Genomic DNA, 20,423 nt, shown 5'->3' with positions numbered 1-20,423 from the left:
TTAACAAGTTCTGGACTTCAGGGGGAAAAAAATCAGTAATATTACAGGAAAAAATGTTGTAGAACTTGGAAACATGGACCGTAACAGGCCTATTTTATTTTTCTTGAAGGTTAATTTTTCATCATGTTTACGTTAGAGCAAAGTTCAGGAGCTAATGCTAAATGAATAAGAATTCCTTTTTACTTCTTTGATCATTTAGTTCAAGTATTTCTCAATTTTCAATTTAAGAAAACAAATCATTGGGGCAGCTAAGAGGCTCAGTGGATAGAGGCCAGGTTTGGAGACAGGAGGTCCCAGGTTCAAATCTGGCCTCAGACCTTTCCTAAATAATATAACCCCGGATACGTCACAATCCCCAAAGTGTAGGCTCCTTACTACTCTTCTGTTTTGGGACCAATACCTAGTATCAATTCTAAGACAGAAGAGAAAAATTTTTAAAAAGACAACATATTACCTAGTCTAAGAAAAATATCTCAATTTTTAGAATTACCTGCATACTTACATGAAGAAAGCTAATGTGGAAAAGACTCCACATGTATGGAATGCATGGTTCATTTGTTCTGGCTTAGGATATACTACCGCTGCATCAATCATTATCCACCACCCTGTAAAAAACTTAAAAACAAAAAGAAACACAATAAACATAATGCTTGGCTATTAAACTCTGAGCCTATTTTTTAATATTCCCAGGACTAAAAGTCCACTGAATACAAAGATTAATTTAACTTTTATACTTCCTCCTTCCCCACACTCCCAGTCAGCATAATGAATTGCACATAAAAACTTGTTCAGCTTACTGATACATTTTTCTAAAATATTTCTACTTTGAATCTTTGGTAAAGAAAAGCATAGAGAGGGCATTTAGGTGGCTCGGTGGATAAAGACGGGAGGGTCTTAGGTCCAGATCTGTCCTCTGGCATAGCCTAGCTTTGTGACCCAGGGCAAGTTACTTAACCCCCATTGCCTAGCCCTTCTGCTCTTCTCCCTTAGAATAAACCAATATAAAACAAAAGGTAATGCTTTAAAAAAAAGCAGAGTAAAATTTTTCTGTTTTCTTTTTAGCATATGCTATTGGTTTTTTTTTTTTTACTTAACTTGTAATTTCATTAGCACAGAAGTTTTCAATGCAAACTGACACCTTTTGGCCAGTTTAACTCTTACAGAAAATAGCCAATATATCAGAGGTAAATCTTGCACCTAAGTCTTCCTGACTCTGAAAAATCTCTTAACACCACAACATGCTACCCAGCCTTCCAGCCTTAAAAAGTTTCAGATACATATTGTCTAGCTATAAGGATATTAGAAAAAGTAAAATCAGTCCAACTTCAACTCTCTTGTTCATTTAAATATATCTCCCTTTTTCCCTTCTTCATTACAGTCTATTCTCTCTTCCCTCCCCAACCCCCACATATGAAAACTAAGGACAGTCACTATTTTCTACAGAAACAGAAGTTGGTACAACAGGTCTTTGGAGTGGTATTCCTGCCTTACACTACATTTCCTGATTTCTGTATATACAATCAATAAAAGAAGTATTGATTTCACCATCTTCTGGGGTTTGATTATAAAATGTTTAGAATTTCTTTCAACAAGAGACCAATAGTCGATTTTTAAAGTTTTTCCATCAAAAAAGTATTACTTAACTAAATTTTATCTGCAAAAGAAGTTTTATTTTTTTAAAAATAACCTTTATGCATATATGTGATCAAATGATCTTGAAAACATTTATTGTAGCAGGAACCATTTGTTTTTTAACACTTGGTAGTCAGAAAACTACTTAAAAGTTCTTTTGAATTCTTGTTCAATTATTATGGATATTTTCATGGAATTTTCTGAATAAAGTTTGTTTTCATTCTGTCCTTATTGAGTGCCATAATAATTTTTAAAACTATTAAATGATATTTGAAAATTCTGCTATTGGATGAGAGTTCTAATAATATTTGTAATAAAATGTAAAATATGCAATCTTCCAACTATCAAACCAACTGAAAACAAGATATAGAATTGGTAAATTCTTCCTAAAAAGAGTTCAAGAGGCATGAGGCTCTTATCAAGGAAATTCTAATGAACAGTGTTGTCTACCATGTGTCAGTTCTATGATAAAAGATATGGTTTCAAATAAAGTGAGCTAGTCTAAGATCAGGGAGTTTAAATTCTCCTGATATATTTTAATAAAGCAGCAGTAACTTAATGAGAAAGAAAAGGGCTATTTATCTAAAAAGAGTAAATAGTTATTTTGGAAAGACATATAAAAGAGCTAATAAAGGCAAAAGAAGTTGAAAAAGCCAACAGATGTGGTGTATTTATGTAAGAATCACTATTAGCATTGGCAAGGCTAACCCTCGATATAAAAGAGAGCTTGAGGAAAAATCAAGGAATGTACAAGACTTGTTTAGAGGATGATAATTCAAGGCAGAAGACATAAAATTACTTAATTTTTTCCACCATTTTCCCAACTAAGCAAAATTACCTTTTGATTAGGAAGGAAAGAACAAAAATGACTAAAAGTAAACTAATACCTAAAGTAAATAAAGAGAAAATTCAATGAGCTGCTGACGTTAAAAAGTTCAACTATAACAACTAGAAGCGGCACACCAGAACCTGACACAGAAACATGTCTTGATTTTCATAAAAGGGGGAAAGGAAAAGGTGTATATTTCAAACCATAGGCAGATGAGCTTGAGGCCAATTCTTGGTAACATTCTGAAATAAATTATTAATACTGAAGTGAGGAAGCAGTTTGTGAGTATTTAAAACTGATCACTAAAAGCCAGAATTAAAAACAAAATCCTGCAAATCTTGGCCCCAGAGAAGAAATGAGTAGAATGTATCTGTCTCCTTTAACTAGAAGGCAGGGAACTATGAGTATCATCATCCTTTGGTCAATGTGCTGTAATGGGTGGTTTCACTTAAATGTTTTTTTTTCTCCTTATTACCAAAAAAGACTTGGGGGGGGGGGGGGGCGGGAGGAGGGAGGGGGAAGATTGGGGTTTGGAGGTATATCCAGAAATAAATTATTTAATAGCTCTTTTTCCCAGAGTTTCTTTGATTGATAGATCAAAGGAATACCAAAAACATAGTAAACCCAGATTTCGGTAAGTCATTTGATTTCATTGTGGAAATGAGCAGACTACAGTTTAGGTGAACTGGGAAGTGACTAAAGGACTAGATGTAAACAATATTGATTAATGAATGAATCAAAGTCACCTTACAGGTGGGTTTGCAAGTGTAAGCATTCCAAGATTCTTGACACCGAATTCTATGCTCTACATTTATCGTTCACTTGAATGATGGAAAGAGATGGTCCATTAATGAAATTTACATACAATATGAAGCTGAGATTGAAAATCTAATTAAAGAAGATTTTTCAAAGGCTGGAATGATAAATTTATTAGGAATAAGTATAAAATCCTACACTTAGGTTTTTTAAAAATCAACTGTTTAAACTTAATACAAAAAGAGATATGGTTGGAAAGCAATTCATATGGAAAAAGGTATCTAATAAAATAAAATGTTAATATTGTTATTGGCTTGGTTTGATATTAATGTGATACTGAGCTATTTTAATTCAAATAGATTGACACCCCATAAGTAAGAGGAAGATAACCAAGTTGGTGAGGTCATTCAATGTCATGCCATATGAAGACTGGTTCCAAATTATCTACTGGGCATCTCATAGTGGATGTCCCAAAGATCAAGAGAATACTTCAGAGACATAGAAGAGCCCATCCAAGATGTCTATTGGAAATTCAACTTGTTCAAAAGTGAATTCATTATTTTTTCTCAAAAAAAGTTTTTTCCTTAAACTTTCACCTTCCTTTTTTAGAATCATTACTATGTATTGGCTCCAAAGCAGCAATGAGGGTTAAGTGACTTGCCCAGAGTCACACAGCTAGGAAGTGTCTGAGGCCAGATTTGAACCCAGGACCCCATGTCTCTAGACCTGGCTCTCAATCCACTGAGCCATCCAGCTGCCCCCACTTCTTTATTACTTTTGAGGACACTGCCACCCTCCCAATCACCCAGACTCAAAAATAGGGCCATCCTCAACTCTACACTCTTTCCTCACCCTTACATCCAATTTATTGCCAAGTCTTGTCGATTATAACTAGCATCTTGATTTCTCTATCTTTTCTCCTCTAACGCTACTACCATGCTGGTACAGACCCTCATTGTCTAACGTCTAGACCTAGACAAATGCTATCCCTGCCTCGGTCCTCTCCCCACTCCACTCCACTCTCCATTTAGCCAAGCTATATAAGTGACCTTCAAAAGCTTGGGCCTGACTACTGAAATGATCAATGACCCTCCCAGCCCCCATTCAATAAATTTCAGTGGATCTCTATTATCTCCAGTATCAAATATAAAATCCTAAAGCCCTCTATAACCTGACCCCTTCCTACCTTCCAGGCTCTTTAAACTTTACTCCCCTCCATTTACTTTATCGAGAGCGACAATGACCTCGGCTGTTTGTCACACAAGATACTCTCCCTTGCCAGAAATGCTCTTTCTCCCCATCTCCAATTCCGGGCTTCCTTTCTTACTCCAAATCTCAACTAAAGTCCCATCTTCTTTTTTAAAGATTTTTGCCCAGCACCTTTAATGCTACTGCCTTCCTGTGAATTTCTCCTGTTTACATCTTATTTGTACATAACTATTTGAATGTTATCTCCCTCATTGGAATGGAAAAAACTCTTGAGGACAAAAACGATGTCTGCCATTCTTTGTATCCCTAATGCTTAGAACAGTCGCTAGCACACAGTAAATGTCTGATAAATGTCAGTTGGCTTTCTGACTGCTTGAAAAAGCTGGGCCTTCTAAGCTGGAAAGGCTCTTCAAAAAGTTGGAGATTATCACGCGGAAGGAAATTTTGGCTTCTGCTTAGCTAGGAGGGCAAAAGTGGGCTCAAAGTAAAGTTACAGTAAGACAAATCTGAAAAAAACATCCTAAAAAGTGGGACTGGCACAAAATAAAAGAGTCTGCTTTGGGAAGAAAATTAGTTAACCATCTCTGGAAAAGGTGAAGAAGAGGCATATGTATATATATATATTCATGATCTGAGGGAGAGCTGGACTAGAATCTAATCTGGTGACTTTTCATTCTTAACATTTCCGCGTCTGCAGAGCTAATAAGTGTGTCCTGCTAACTATTTTGACAGCGTTGGCTTTCTTAATACTTGAAACGATCCACAATTTCATTTCTATGAGTATTTCCAGAAGTGAAACTGATTACAACAATTTCACAGTTTTCATGATTTTCTGTGGTCGACCCTAAACACTGGCCTAACTTCAAAGTCTTCCCAGGTTGGTAGGACCGAGCAGATTCCACTTGGCCTTTGAGTCCATAGGGTCACCTACAAAGTTAAACACTAGACTTGGACTTTAGTAGAGGATTATAGAAAACGTCTCTACAAATTACGACGGTATTCATGATCCAAAAGCAAACCACAAAATAACACTGATTTTGCAATATAAAGAAATAATGCTATTATTAACCAAGCTATTTTTTTCCTTAAGACTTACCAATACACCTGCTACCACAGAAGCAACTGCATTTCTTCTCTCACTCCAATCAATGCATTCACATTCTGGCCATCGAAAATTATCGAGGAAGCCTGCCATTTCTATTTCTTCTGCATGGATTTTTCATTAGAGATTGAATCTTAGAAAAAAAGGGGAAAAAAATCAATCCAACAAAGACTATAAAAGAATATTTTTTAAAGTGAAAATTTCTTCTTTTTCTAATTTACATGTATAAATAATTTTTAAACTTTCATTTTAAAAAAAAATTTTAAATTAAAATTTAAAATTTTTTTAAATTGAGTTCCAAATTCTCTCTCTTCCTAGGTCCCCTCCCTATCCCTAAAACAGCAAGCAATCTACATGTTTCCATACTAGTTACACTGAAGGGGAAACACAGATGGCAAAAAAAGAAGAAAATAAAACATGTATGCTTCGATCTACAGCAGACTCCATCAGTACTTTCTCTGGAGGTGGTTAGCATTTTTTATTCTAAGTCTTTCAGAATTGTCTTGAATCACCGTATTGCTGAGAATAGCTAACAGTCACAACTGATCCCAGCACATTACTGTTCATTTTATTTTTCATCAGGTCATATGTCTCTCCAGATTTTTCTGAAAGCATCCTGTTCATCATTTCTTATAGCACAACAGTATTCCCTCATAATCATATAGCACAACTTGGTTCATCCATTCCCCAATTAATGGACATCCCCATAACCTCCAATTCTTTGCCACCACAAAAAAAAATGCTATAAATATTTTTGTACCAAATTGGTCCCTTTCCCTTTCCTTTGATTTCTTTGGGATACAGACCCAGTCGTAGGGCAAAGGGTATCCAGTTTTCTAGCCCTTTGAACGTAACTCCAAATTGCTCTCCAGAATGGCTAGATTAAGTTCATAATTTCACTGATAGTGCATTTGTGTCCCAATTTTCCCACATTTGTCATTTTTCCTTTACTGTCAGGTTAGCTCATCTGATAGGTATAAGTAGGTACCTCAGAACTGTTTCAATTTGCATTTCAATTTAAAGCATTTTTTCATATAACCATAGATAACTCTGATTTCTTCTTCTGAAAATTGCCTGTTCTTATCCTTTGACCATCGATCAACTGAGGAATGACGTGTGTTCTTATAAATTTGACTCAGTTCTCTATATATGAGAGAAATGAGGCCACCATTGGAGAAACTAGCTAACCCCACCCTCCATTTTCCATAAAATACTTTTGTGGTATTAGTTATTATTAGTGTTCTTATAAAATAATAATGAGTTAAATAAGAGACAGCAACGTAAGAGATGTCATACACATTATATGATTATTAGAACCAATACTATCTTTAAGAGAGAAACAGAAAATTACTTCAAATCATGTCTAGAATTCTCATGGTAAACAAGTTTCATAAAACAATGCTCATTTAAAAAAATATACAAATAGGACACTTTATTGATTTAAAATGTTCTTGCTAGTATAACTGCTTAAAGGCATTGTAAAAATATTCAATAATGCTGATAAAGAGCAAAAGAACAACTTCTAGAAACACAATTTATGCCATCAGATCCCCAATTCAAAGAATGGTATTAAGACATAGAGACACTGTAATTTTAACTACATTACTCAAAATGTACCTTCAAAAGATAGGTCCTGTCTTCTAATAGCCAGAAAAAGCAATCTTCTTATTAAAAGTATTTAATCAGGAAAAAACAGTCATCAAAATGGGAGGGAAGGAAACTAATGCCAACTCAGCACGCATTTATTATATTATATGGAAGTGAGTATGCTAAGTGCTAAAGGTTCAAAGAAAAAATTCACAAGTGATGATCAATTTGTAACTTGAACATCAGCTTATGGTAGACAGTCAAGTTTTTGGGGTAGCAAAACGCTGACCCTAGAAATGTTAAATAATTTCACAAATAAGCTTAAAAGTAAAAAAACAAAAAAGCAAAAAACACTACGAAATTCTGAGGTCGGTTAAAAATGTGCCTAGCAATCGTTAGTGGCTTTTTAAAAAATTACACACAGAAGACATGTTACGTGAAAGGGTTACAGCAAATGCATTGTTTTACTTTAGTTTATGTTTTCTTCCTAACTGTAAATAGTTCTAAGTATGTTTTCTTTAGCGTTTTCAACTTGTTTGTGTTTGCTGAATCTGAATTCTGTCTCGACACTCAGTAGATGAGTAAGACAGACGGCAGGTCGGGGGCTTAGTGGGATGGAGTGGTCGGCTTGCAGTCAAGAGGATCTAGAGTCAGACACGAGCTGTGTGCTCCTGGGAAAAGTTATTTCACTTCTGATTACCTCAGTTTCCTCAGATGTAAAATAAGGATAATAAAAGCGCCCACCTCCTGGGATAGTTATGAAGATGAGATGAGAAAACGCACTTAGCACAGTGTTTGTCAGAGTAGGAACTTCATAAACGCGTGCTACCCTTCCCCTTCCCTGTGTGACCATGGGCAAGTCACAATCACAGAACCTCAGTTTTCTCACCTGTAAAACAGGATTGGCTGCACCTAGAGCACCTCTCTCAACATAGGGTTGTGATTTAGGGTACTTTGTAAAGCTTAAAAACAAAGATGGCAGCAATTTTAAATCTTTTTAAAATTTACAATAAAAATAAAATAATTCCAATTTTTCATTTGAAATTTGTCATCCGGAGCTCTGTTTCAACCTACCACTTCTACTTGTGTTCCAATTTTTTTGCTTCAAATTGAAAGATTCTGATGAAGCCTGCAACACTATAACAGGAAAGTGATTCCTTATTTTAATTTTTGAATGAGTCTGGCATTTTATAACATAGCAAATGAGTTTTCAACCCATCTTTTAAAAAGAAGACTAAAGGGAATAGCTGGGTAGCTCAGTGGATGGAGAGCCAGGCCTAGAGACAGGAGGTCCTGGATTCAAATCTGACCTCAGACACTTCCCAGCTGTGTGACCCTGGGCAAGTCACTTGACCCTCATTGCCTACAAAAAAAATTTTTTTTTAAAAAGGAAGACTAAAATCTGGTTCTTGAATTACAAAGTAATTAGCATATACCCAGATTGGATTGGGGTGGTCATGTAATCAACAAGACGTAGACTCAGACATTTCCTCCAATCCTTACAACCTCTCTAAAACAAGAATACTATACACGACATGAGGCAAGTTCTCTTCAGAATTTAAGGACACGAAGAATATTGCTGAGGTAAAAGACCAAATGAACTGGAGCAGGAAATGCTAATTCCTCCCTAAGGAGGACACATCGAACACTCCACTCCACTGGCTACCTCTCCTAGAGGCACCGAAGGCAATCCAAGGGCTTCCCACAGAACTGGCTTCTCTGCCCCTCTTCCACCTCCAAACCTGCTCCATAGAACACAGAGTTTGCAGCAGCAAGACAATGCATTCCACGGCTACCCTGCTCAACCAGAGAACGGAGGAACGGGGAGCCAGCAGAGGAACATGGAGCAAGGACCCAGCAGCTAGCGAGGGCCAGTTCTGTTCCCGTCAGCACAAAAGAAGTATTAAACATCAGACGAGAAATAAAACGAAACCCATAAAGTTGTAAAAAATCATAAATATGAGCTAGAACAACTCAGGACTGTGGCCTGTTGGTCAGAGAACTAAATCAAAATCAGCATTTGCATACAAAGCCTAACTTTTGCTATACACCGAGACTGGGCAAACCACTGAATTTCTCAATATTCCCAGGTTAGTGCTTTAGGATACAGAACAGGCGCTAACACACACAGGTAGAGGATTTCCTTCCTGAGAATTCTGGTCCAAAAGATTCAGGAAAGGGAAAAATGACTTCCTCCCTCTTCCCCAGAAAGGCTTCCTTGGCCAGTACTGCCAAACAGGGATTGGCTTCAAAAAAAGAATTTAGGCAGGTAAGGAAGACGGAAATATCTTGGACAAAGTCTGGAGTCGCGCACTCAGAGCACGCGCTGACTAAGTCGGTAACTCAGTCTGGCTAGAACGACAGACAAATGAGCTACCGGAGGCTTTTGAAAAGGAGAGTGGCCTAAAGCATCCGCTTAAGTGTTCAAGACGGATTCAAAGAAAGGAAAATATCTACGCTGGGGAAAAGGGAATTTTTAACTAATATTTGGGAAGAAGTTGAGGCTCTGAACAGTAGTGACTTGCCCAAGGTCACATGAGCTCCAATCCCAGAAATCTGTCCACTGCGTACGCTGCAGCTCAGCTTGAACTACAATGAGTGGTCAAGGCAAGAGAGAGGGAGCAACTCTATGGTTCAATGGCTAAAGCAAAGTCTAGAGTGGAGAGGTTCTGGGTCAGATGTGACTTCAGACACTTCCTAGCTATGTGACCCTGGTCAAGTCACATAACTCCCATTGCCTAGCCCTTACTGCTCTTCTGCCTTAGAACAAACATATTGTGCTAATTCTAAGACAGAAGGTAAGGGCTTAAAAAAATGAAAATCTAATTTAAAGAAAAAATAACATTTATTTTTTTCATTGAAGCTGGATTTCTAAAAGTACTTATGAGTCTACTTTCAATTAAATGACAATAATAAAAAAGTGAATTAATGGAATATGAAAAGAGAAATTATTTATTTCACCAGAATTCCTGGTATTCCAAAGTACTATGCAATTTTATTGCATTTTATCCTTCATTTGCTTTAGTATTTTAAGTATTTGGCCAAATTTTAATAAAATATTTTACAGCTGCATTAATAGCTTGTTAAGATAAATAACTCATATTCTTATATGCAAGTTCAATTTGCATAAATTATACTATTATATATTTGTAGCAATAACCAATTTATATATGAGTGAAGACTAAAAGATAACAAAACAAGACTGCAAATTGATTAAGAATAATTACTTTAGGGAGGGCAACTGGGTGGCTCAGTGGATGGAGAGTCAGGCCTAGAGATGGGAGGTCCTGGGTTCAAATCTGGCCTCAGACACTTCCCAGCTGGGTGACCCTGGGCAAGTCACTTGACCCCCATGGCCTAGCCCTGACCACTCTTCTGCCTTGGAGCCAATACACAGTATTAATTCCAAGACGGAAGGAAGGGGGTAAAAAAAAAAGAGAATGATTACTTTAAGTCCTGTTTAGTTACAAACAGGAGGAAAGCCAAATGTGACCCATGGTCCCACAGGACCTCCCAAAGCACTCTGGGCTCACACAGACCATTTTCCATCCCAAGGGGAACATTACCCCTTCGGCAGTTGTCCGGTACCCAGAGTTTTACTTGAGGGAAATTTCCTGCATAAAATGCAGGGCTTGTGTAAGATGTTAAGGAATCCATGTACAAGGTCCCTGAAAGAGGGAGAGACTCTCACAGCATGAAACATAAATCTCAATCTTGAGTAATACTTTAAAAAGTGGCCACAGCCCATCTGTAGGCCACTTTCCTATCTATGTAAAAAGTGTTTTCAGCCACAAGGAGGGCAGGAAGGCTTTCGCTAGTGACTTTCAGAGTAGACGGCATCTTCACTCACAGATATGACTGAAAAGTATATCCCAAAGGATAGGAGGAGGCTGAGACGGCTTTGCAATCCAGTCCCAGAGGTATATCTGCATCAAAAGAAAGGGAACAGAAAGTGACAATGACTAGAAGAGGGGGAAAGCTAAAACCATCAAAGCTTCAAGAAGAAAATTTAATTTAAAACTTACAACAAAAGTAGATAAATCAACAGATACTAAAATTTTAAATGTATTTAAATTTCAAAAAGATTATATTTGCTCTTAATATTAAAAGATAATGGAGATTGAACCAATGCCTGACAAAACATTTTAAAAAATGTTCATATTCTTTGACCCGGAGAACCTACTGATTAATATTAACCCTCAAGAAGATGAGTAAAAAAAAGGCCTTTATATACATCAAAGTATTTCTAGCCTCATTATTTTTGATAGCAAAGAAATGGAAACAAAGTCGATCGCATAGGTTGAGGGAAAAGGCTGAGCAAGTTGTGGTACATAAATGTAAAAAGATATTACTATGTTGTAAAAATCGATAAGCATGATGAATACAGAGAAACACACAGGAACTAATATATACTAATACAAAGTGAAGTTACTGGGGCCAGGAAGACAATATACACATTTACTATGTGTATATAAATGGAAAGAACAGCCACAAAACTGAATCCCTAGGTTCAAATCAGACCTCAGACACTTCCCAGCTGGGCAAGTCACTTGATCCCCATTGCCTGGCCCTTACCACTCTTCTGTCAAGATGGAAGGTAAGGGTTTAAAAAAAAAATGGGACGTGAACATTGCGTATGTTGATTTGTTTTACTGAATTTATTTGTCTTCCTCTTCTTTCTTCATAAGGCATAGCTCTCAGAGACCAGAGGGATGAAATGTAAAACCAAAATACAGTAAGGAAAAAAAATCTATCTTTTCTTAAAGTTTTATATAGGAGTTTGTAGAATGCTGTGAATTTTTAAATCTCCATCTTGGTCTAGCACCCCGGATTGTGCACACCCACACTACACGGGCATGTGCCAGTCAATGGCAAATCAGAAATAACTAACTGCCCCCCTGGGCTGTCCTAAGCCAAGCTAGAGCCACCATTGGATTTTGTGAGACACAGGAAGTGAGGTAGGGAACAGCCTCTGGAATTCGCTCACTTGCTGTGGACAGGGCTAGAGGCCAGTTCGCGCTAGAAGCTTGAGCAAGGTGGAGGCCCGCAGACAGCTTCCCTTCAGATCGGTCACGTGAGTCAAGGACTGTTTCCTTCTCTACCTTGGCCTTTTGGGCCTGGGCTCCCTCTGGCTCCCTGCCAGAGATTGAGTAACCCCTTTCCCTTTTCTCCTCTCTCCTCTCTCCTCTCCCTCTTCTTACTCCCATTGTGATTAAACCACCACAGACTCCATTCTGACTTGAGTGTTTCATTTTAGGAATTTCATAAGTAAATTCCTTGGCGGCCATAGTTTAATATTATAACAATCTTCAAAGGTGAAATTTTCACCACAATGCTTTCTCTACACTGTATTATAAAGATTAAAATTAATAGTCAGTGCTCCAGGTATCATTTTAATACTATTTATTACAATCGACAGAGCTAAGAGGAATTTTTAAAACTCCAGCACTAGCCCAGAGAGAGCACATGGGCGGAAACAGAAACTAAAAACTCCAACCATAAGGAGAAGCACAAACAGGAAAAGAAAAGGGGATTGTGGGAAATGTAGTCTCTAGGGTTCAAGATTCTAAATCAATGCATTCTCTCTCCCTGTGATCCTTTGGGAGACCAGTCTTCCCAATGGCTCATGAAAACATAACTAACTTATAACTTGAACTAGAGGTACATACAAATAATACAGTTCTTAAAGGGAAATTGGAGTAATTTGGGAATAAGAGGAAAATAAAAGGGAAAAGGAACAAAACCAGTAATGGGCACATTGACAAAAAGCCAATTAGGGGCAGTCCCCTTTGGCATAAGAATGTCTTCAAAACAAAAGCATTTCACCCCTCCCCCACCCCACCCCCAGTTCAAATTTGCCATATCTCAAAGTTCACTCTGGATCTTCTGGTACAGTATGTGGTCTCTGCAGGCATCTTCACAGCACCCTCTAGATTCTGGGAGGTAGTCTCTTGTTCTAAATTTGGCTCAAATTCAAGTCAAAGTTCACAGTTTTTGAGAATAATATTACACAAATGCTAATGGCTCTTTATCCATAGGAAAGAATTCAACTATAAATCTGCATGCATCAGGTATTTTTATTCCTGCTTTATGATTATGATTCCTTTATGATTTAAATTTCATTTTTTGAATTTAGGTTAATATGGTATCAGAAACGATAAACAGGTTCATTTTTTTTAAACTTGGAAAGACCTATGCAACATAAAAAACAGTGAAATTTGTAGAACCAAGAGAATATTAAATAGTTACAGATTCAGTGATGTGGGAGGGGTTGAAATACCAGGAATAAATTCTATTTTTTAAAAAAGAAAGAGAAAGGAATTAAGACTTTTATGATGTGTTCTATAAACTTAGGTACTGTAATAGCATTTGCCTAAGTATATATCATGTGTTAATGCATAAACCTATATGTATATGTTAAGTAAATGTCTTGTGTGTATATATTAAATTGTGCACATGTATCTATGCAAATAAGATATTTTATATTACATACATAATTCAAGATATATAATTAGTAACTAGTTATTTTCATGTTCTTTACCCAATTAGATTGTGAATTTGAGGACAAGGATTATTTTGGCCTTTCTTTGTATCATTTATATTTATTTAGCCTAGAGCCTTAATAAATGCTGGTCCCTGACTTTAAAATGCCAACATACATGTGATATTTATAGAGGCCCCAGGACTGAAGAAAGCTCTAGACTGGAGATCAGGAAAACATAATTCTGGTTCCAGCTATATTATTAACCTTCTAAAAGACCTTGAAAAATAATCAAACTCTCAACCTTTCTGGAACTGTTTCCTCACTGTAAAAATGAGAATTTGATTAAACTGCTACATACGATCCTTCATCTCAAAAATTTTCTTATTCTAAAAGAGGAGGAAAAGCATCATTCAGATTTAACAATCAATATCCTAAAATTGATCTAGCTTCTCAAAAGCTCTCTTTAATTCTCAAAAATAAACATCAAAAATGGCAATTTTGAAAGTATAAACCTGTTTGTTCCCCCAAAGTTCTTTGTCACCAAAGACAAAATGCTGTATTGATAAGATTAAAGCATTATAAAATGATCAATTTTTTAAAAACTTAAAAAAAAAATTCATCACAGGCTCCCCAGGTGAGTTCCCTTCATCTATTTATTTACTTATTTATTTATTTGTTTGTTTGTTTTGGGGGCCCTTACCTACTGTCTTGGAATCAATACTGTAGTATTGGTTCCAAGGCAGAAGAGTGGTAAGGGCTAGGCCATGGGGGTCAAGTGACTTGCCCAGGGTCACACAGTTGGAAAGTGTCTGTGGGCCTAGTTCTCAATCCACTGAGCTACCCAGCTTCCCCCCTTCATCTATTTAGGGGATTTGAAACAAAAATTTCATGCAGTTTTAACTTTTTAGGAATTCATCTTTCCTTAAGAGTGGAAAACTCATTTTTCATTTTTTTACAAAATAATCATAACGTACACAACAAAGGGACTTGCTGGTCACCATATACCAAATTATATTATATGATATAAAAATAGGACCCTTATCCAGCTACTATAATAGTCCTACTATATATTAGCAATAAACTTCTTTCCTGAACTTGTCTTTTCATCCTGACACTGAATTGTAGTCTTTTGGAGGGGAAAATAAATCATCTGATGAAAAGATTCATATAATGGAATACAAATATGTGTGTGTGTGTGTGTGTGTGTGTGTGTGTGTATGTGTGTGTGTGTGTGTGTGTATTAAAGGTATTGATTCAGATCTATATAGCGAAAGCAAGGGAAGAGTTCACACAAGAGCTAAGTAATTGATCACAGTAAAAAATAGACCTTACTCATGGTTTTCTTCTTAACAAACGCTGAGAAATATTTTGAAAGGAAGGAAAGTCACTGCCCCAACTATTGCGATTTAGAGGGTAAAAGACAGTTAAATTCTATAGAAAAATAAAGTCTAGAATAAAAATCTGGTCAATTTTACTGTTCAAATCTTGCCAGAAGATACTCTAGAAAGCAGTTTTATTTCTCAAGTTAGACATAAAATTTCTAATGATACTGTGTGAATATTTTATACCTTAAAAGCTATAACATAAATTTAAGAAGAGTTTTGGACAATAGCATTTTTCAAATTATCTTCCAAGCAAGTATGCTGCAGAATTAATCACTTGTGAGCAAAACAAGGTTTCAGTAGAAAGTATAAGCTTAAAATTCTGCTTAAATTCAAAATTGTGACTGACAAACTAATTGTTATAGAAAGATTTTTAAATTAGCATAATGTTAATCTTCTTAAATACTTTTATTATATTATAGTATGGTATGGTATAGTATAGTATGGAGAAGAGATGAACTTGAGAATCAGTTCAAAGAAACAAATCTTGATCGTGTCATTTACTTACCTGTGTGACCTTGGGCAAGTCACTTTACCTTTCTGGGCCTCCGTTTTTCCATCTGAAAAAATGAAATGGTTGAACTAGATAAACTCTAAGGTCCCTTTCAATTATAAAACCACGATCCTATCTATGAGTAATGAATCTTGCCAAGGCCAATAATGTTCCTAAAGTTCATCAGCACAGTATCTCACAAACAGGAGTATCTGAGGACTTCTTAATGTAAGGGAAAGTCTCTCACATGACCTCTGGACAGATTAAAAACTACCTGCTACCCAGACTTTTTATAAGTAGATGGCCAGTACAAGTTGTATAGATGTGAGTGCATATTATCAGTGACAAGCACTGCAGAGAGACCATGACACCTAACCCAAAATTTAATAAAAGGCCATAGATTGGATTGCTGTTGAGAAATTGGGTAGTCCTTTTAACCCTCCTAATCATTTCCCCAACTGAAAATATATAATTTTTTTTAAACCCTTACCTTCTGTCTTAGAGTCAATACTGGGTATTGGCTCCAAGGCAGAAGAGTGGTAAGGGCTGGGCAATGGGGGTCAAATGACTTGCCCAGGGTCACCCAGCTGGGAAGTGTCTGAGGCCACATTTGAACCCAGGACCTCCTGTCTCTAGGCCTGGCCCCCAATCCACTGAGCTACCCAGCTGCCCCCTAAAATATATAATTTTAAACATGACTGTTATCTCAAGGAAGCTGGAGGTTAAGAATCTTGGCAAATCACAATATCAGAAAGGCAATTAAAGAAAAAGGCAATGAAATGCTGTAGGGGGTGGAGGTATGGGGCATACAAAGTAGGCTATGGGGGCAGAGGGGTGGCTCAGGGGATTGAGAAAGGACTTTGGTGTTTTAGACCTCATTCAAAAGAATTTAGTATTGGAAATATTATAACCATCTCAGGGTTTAGTAGTATTTTATCAACTAACAAGTCTACTGTGCACTAGTAACTGAGATAAAGCATGAGGATATAAAGAGAAAAAAGAAAGTCCCAGCTCTTCAAGGTGCAGGGAGAGACAAAAATATATTAAAAAAACATCAAAATACATACAAAATAAATCCAAGTTCATTAAAAGGGACAATCGAGAAAGGCATAATAACAAGGCTGCAATAATCATTCACTGTAGGAATATAATCAATTCTCAATTATCTGACTGTATACTATTGATTTACTGCTTACTTTCTTCTCTTCACTAAACTGGGCTGGAGATCGGTCTCAGCTTCCTAACCCACTTCAGAGAAACATGCCACAAAGACCACAGATGCAGTGAAAGAGATTGGGCTGATGACCTACATACTGTATTTGCCAGTAAAAGGAAACACATGGCCTAAAAACTGACTACATTGAGAATTCAGGAGTTTTGCTGTTTTCCAAAGGAAAAAAAGAGAGAGCTCCTGATCTGGGTATTAAGAGTATTACCTTTCACTATTATCTACCAAGACACTATACACACATACATATACATCTCCTGGTATAAATACATTAAGATGCAAAAATGAATCAAAAAAGAAATACTGTTTTCTGGAGCACTTAAAAAGATGTTATTTTAAAAGAGGGTTATATGATTTTAGAGTTAAGAGCTGGAAGGGACATTAGAGGTAATTTTTATCAACCCCCTTGCTTTAAAGATGAGGAACTCAGGCCATGAGTGATTCACCCAAGGTCCCCTTGGCACGTGAGGCTATCACATATAATTATTACAGGAAACTAAGAAAATAAAATTAGTCTGTTCTTACTTTCCCTTTCATCCCACTAAATGTTATAACCCTGACAAATACTGTAAACATAACCTCATACTCAGGTTAAATGAACACTATTCAAAGATGTGCATAGCTAAGCATTGGGGAGGGGAAGGCAAAAAAACGATCCCAGCTCTCATGGAGCTCACAATATGAGAGAAGGGGAAGAAATGCAAACTAGGAATAAATAAGATATACACAGGCTATCCCAAAAGAAGCTTTAATAGTTTAAAATTGCACATTTTAGGAACACCCAATGCACAAAGATAAATGGGAATAAAAATCTTCCTTTAAGAGATATCAGCTTGTAATAAATAGGTTTTTTTCCTGAAATACTATTTCTTCCATTGACATCTCTTATTTAAGTGTTGATATTTAAATTTGTTGAGACATACTATTAATAGTGTCTTGTTGATTTAAATGGACCATCTAAAGGGTTAAGCTTTAAGAAGCTTCCAGTAAGCCAGTTTTTTTTTTATGTAATATTGCAGTTTACTTACAAATGTTTTGAAAGTGATTTTATTGGCTCAAAATCAGATTTTTCCTGCAATACAGTCTCTCCAGAAGCCACAAACTCTTACAGTTCACTTAAAACAGCACAGATGTTCATTTAAACCTCCAAGTATGAGAACAAAGGGGTGAATTCAAGAAATATATTTTGCTTTCCGTTCCCCAAACATTCTTACATTTTTATCCATTACGAACAAAATCAAAAGCCGTGAATGCTAACATACTAGCAATTTTCCTACAGGAGTAAACTGAGAGGTTTCACTCTGGTAACCTTTTCCGAGTAAATAAAGAGCCTGCTGCAGTGACCTTTTTGCCTGGAAGGTCAGACTTTGCTCCCTCTTTTCGAATATCTCTCAAGGTCCTTAGAACACATTTTAAGTGCCATTTTAAGACAATCTTTCCGGCCTGTCCCAAAAAGCAAGTTCGTGTATTTAAGATGACAAGATACCGCCAACTGAACCAAATTGAGGCGGGCGAAGCTTTTGAGAACAAATAATGTCGTGGGAGGTTTCTCCCGGCCCCAGGTTTCGTTGCGGCCCGGGAGCTTTATCCAAAACCATGTCCCCGAAAAGACTCTGCAAACCATGGCCTTCTCGGCCTTGATTTGCAGCCGCCGACCCGAGAAATGACGCTAACATCGATATTGGGCGCCTCGGAGACGGTGAGCAATCAACAATTATGTGCAGCCGGTCCGACCAGCCTCACGCTACCAGAGCGAGATTCTGAGCTGAGCACCCAAGATCAGGTCGTATAGATACCAGAAAGCCTGCCGGGGGGGATTCGCTCAGAGAATTAAAGGGGTGAACAGGGAGAACCCCGAACCAGAGTAGAGACCCCACAGCAGAGAAGGGACGGGGGTGAGAAAAGGAAAGAAAGGAAGAGGAAGTGGAAACACTTCCGTCCCCCGCCCCTCCAGGCGCGCGCAAGCCGGAAGCAGGGGGGAGGGCGCCCTAGAGAAAACGGCCGCGGGCGGGGTGCAGCGCGCGGAGGGAGGTGGCGGGTGGGGCAGCGGCGCGAGCGCCCCCTCCCTCCCAATGCGAATGTTTCTCCCTCCCCCCAACCCAGCCTGGTGCCCGGAGAAGCTTTTCCTATTCAACAAACCGACCAGTAGTCTCCCGAAGGCGCGTGGTTCCTGCGGGACAATTTACTCTCCTCTCCCTCCACCACCCCTTCCGGTCAGCCTCAGTTGCTCTAGCGATAGACAGAGGCCCGGGTGGCTTACTCACCTCCTCTACTGTGCCTCTTTTCCAACTCCCGACTGCCGGAGGCTAGGTGGGAAAGGGGATGGGGCGGGAGAGTAGAAGGAAAGCTGAGCGCAGGGGCAGCGTGCGACCAATCCTGACGCGGAAAGCTGCTGCGGGGGGCGGAGCGGAGCGCTCGCGTGTGTTGCGGGGGGCGAAGCTACTGGAGCCAGGGCTAGGAAGAGGGGCTGGAACGGAGTAGGGGGCCGAAGGGGCTGCTGGGGCGGAGAAGAGGTCCCCCGGCCTGAGCGCGACTTTGGAGGACTGGGAGAGGAGGGGAAACTGGATCCTCGGGGGAGGTGCCACTCTTTCGGAGATCTTGCGGCGGGGGCTGGCTGGCTATACGCAGAGGCGGAGGAAGAAGGAGCTGGAGTTCGGCGCTTCAGGGTTGCTGGGGTGAGCCTTCCCCACCGTTGCAACCAGAGAAAGACTCTAGAAGAGAGCGAGCCGCACAAGCTTGCTGCAAAGCGGTGACCACTTCAACTTCCTGAACTTGTTTCCTTATCTGTAGGAGCTCTTGGGTGTTAGGGAGGGAGGAGGAGGACGCCAAAGATCCTAAATCGCCTGTTTGTTTTTTTATTCGAAGATGATTTCTGGATTGAGTCAGCTTGGGGAAATCACTTGAAGTTTCAATTAGGTTTATGCCCAAAAGGGAAATATATATATATATATATATATATATATGAATATAAAGATTCACCATTTGCAATATAAGGCAGTTAGTCTAGTGAAATCAACCAGCATTCATTTATTAATCGCTACCTTCTAGGTTCTGATAATGCTGATTGCCTGCTAAATGCCAGGCACTGTGATAAACATTGGAGATAAAGGGGGGGGGAGGGATCCTTGCTTTCGTTGAGTTTGTGAGGTGGGGCAAGGAAAAGAGACAACATGCAAATAACTGTACAAACAAGATATACATACATATATATTTTTATATATAAAATGAGCTGGAAGTAATAAGGAAAATGCAGAAGGTGAAATGGTATTTGAAACTTGGAGGAAGCTATGTGAAGGGAGAGAATTCCAGATATGGAACAGCTCCATACAAAAGAAATTTTTTAAAATACATTTCAAGTTTTCCAAAGTTATAGGATCCATTTCCATCTTCCTCCTTCCCCCCTCCCACAGCTGACAGGTAATTCAATCTGGTTTATCACACAAAACATTCATTTTTGTAAGGGAATACTCCTCTAGAACCAAAACATATACCCAAATAAGCGATAAATCATGTTTTCATCTGCAGTTGTACTCCAACAGTTCTTTCTCTGGAGGTGGATAGCATCCTTTTTCATAAGTTCCAAACAGTTGTCCTGGATCATTCTATCACATTTAATCAGTCCCACAATATTGCAGTTACTATGTATGGTTCTGCTTATTTCACTCTAGGTCTTTCCAATTCTTTCTGAAATGTTCATCATTCCTTATAGCACAATAGTATT

At 38.1% G+C, this 20,423-nt stretch overlaps 1 protein-coding gene across 5 annotated transcripts in view; it reads right to left on the bottom strand.

Moving 5' to 3' along the window:
• TMEM50B (transmembrane protein 50B) overlaps window positions 1–19,105 on the bottom strand; it is a 28,568-nt gene extending 9,463 nt beyond the window's left edge. For 2 of the 5 annotated variants that reach the window (XM_007493265.3, XM_056826060.1), the window contains exons 1-3: window positions 18,846–18,968; window positions 5,523–5,661; window positions 503–615 (exon numbers count right to left, since the gene is read on the bottom strand). In XM_007493265.3, the coding sequence (XP_007493327.1) occupies window positions 503–615; window positions 5,523–5,621 (212 nt within the window). In that variant the 5' untranslated portion in view covers window positions 5,622–5,661; window positions 18,846–18,968. Of the gene's footprint in view, window positions 1–502; window positions 616–5,522; window positions 5,662–10,965; window positions 11,042–15,489; window positions 15,542–18,845 lie in introns of all 5 variants that reach the window. The other 3 variants (XM_056826059.1, XM_056826058.1, XM_001377048.5) reach the window with 3 other exon arrangements.
• Window positions 19,106–20,423: the final 1,318 nt, after the last annotated feature.

This window comes from Monodelphis domestica, chromosome 4 (genome assembly GCF_027887165.1).
Source record: "Monodelphis domestica isolate mMonDom1 chromosome 4, mMonDom1.pri, whole genome shotgun sequence".
Taxonomy (NCBI): Eukaryota; Metazoa; Chordata; class Mammalia; order Didelphimorphia; family Didelphidae; genus Monodelphis; species Monodelphis domestica.
The sequence above is the reverse complement of the archived record's forward strand: the minus strand, read 5'-3'. Positions and strand labels throughout refer to the sequence as shown.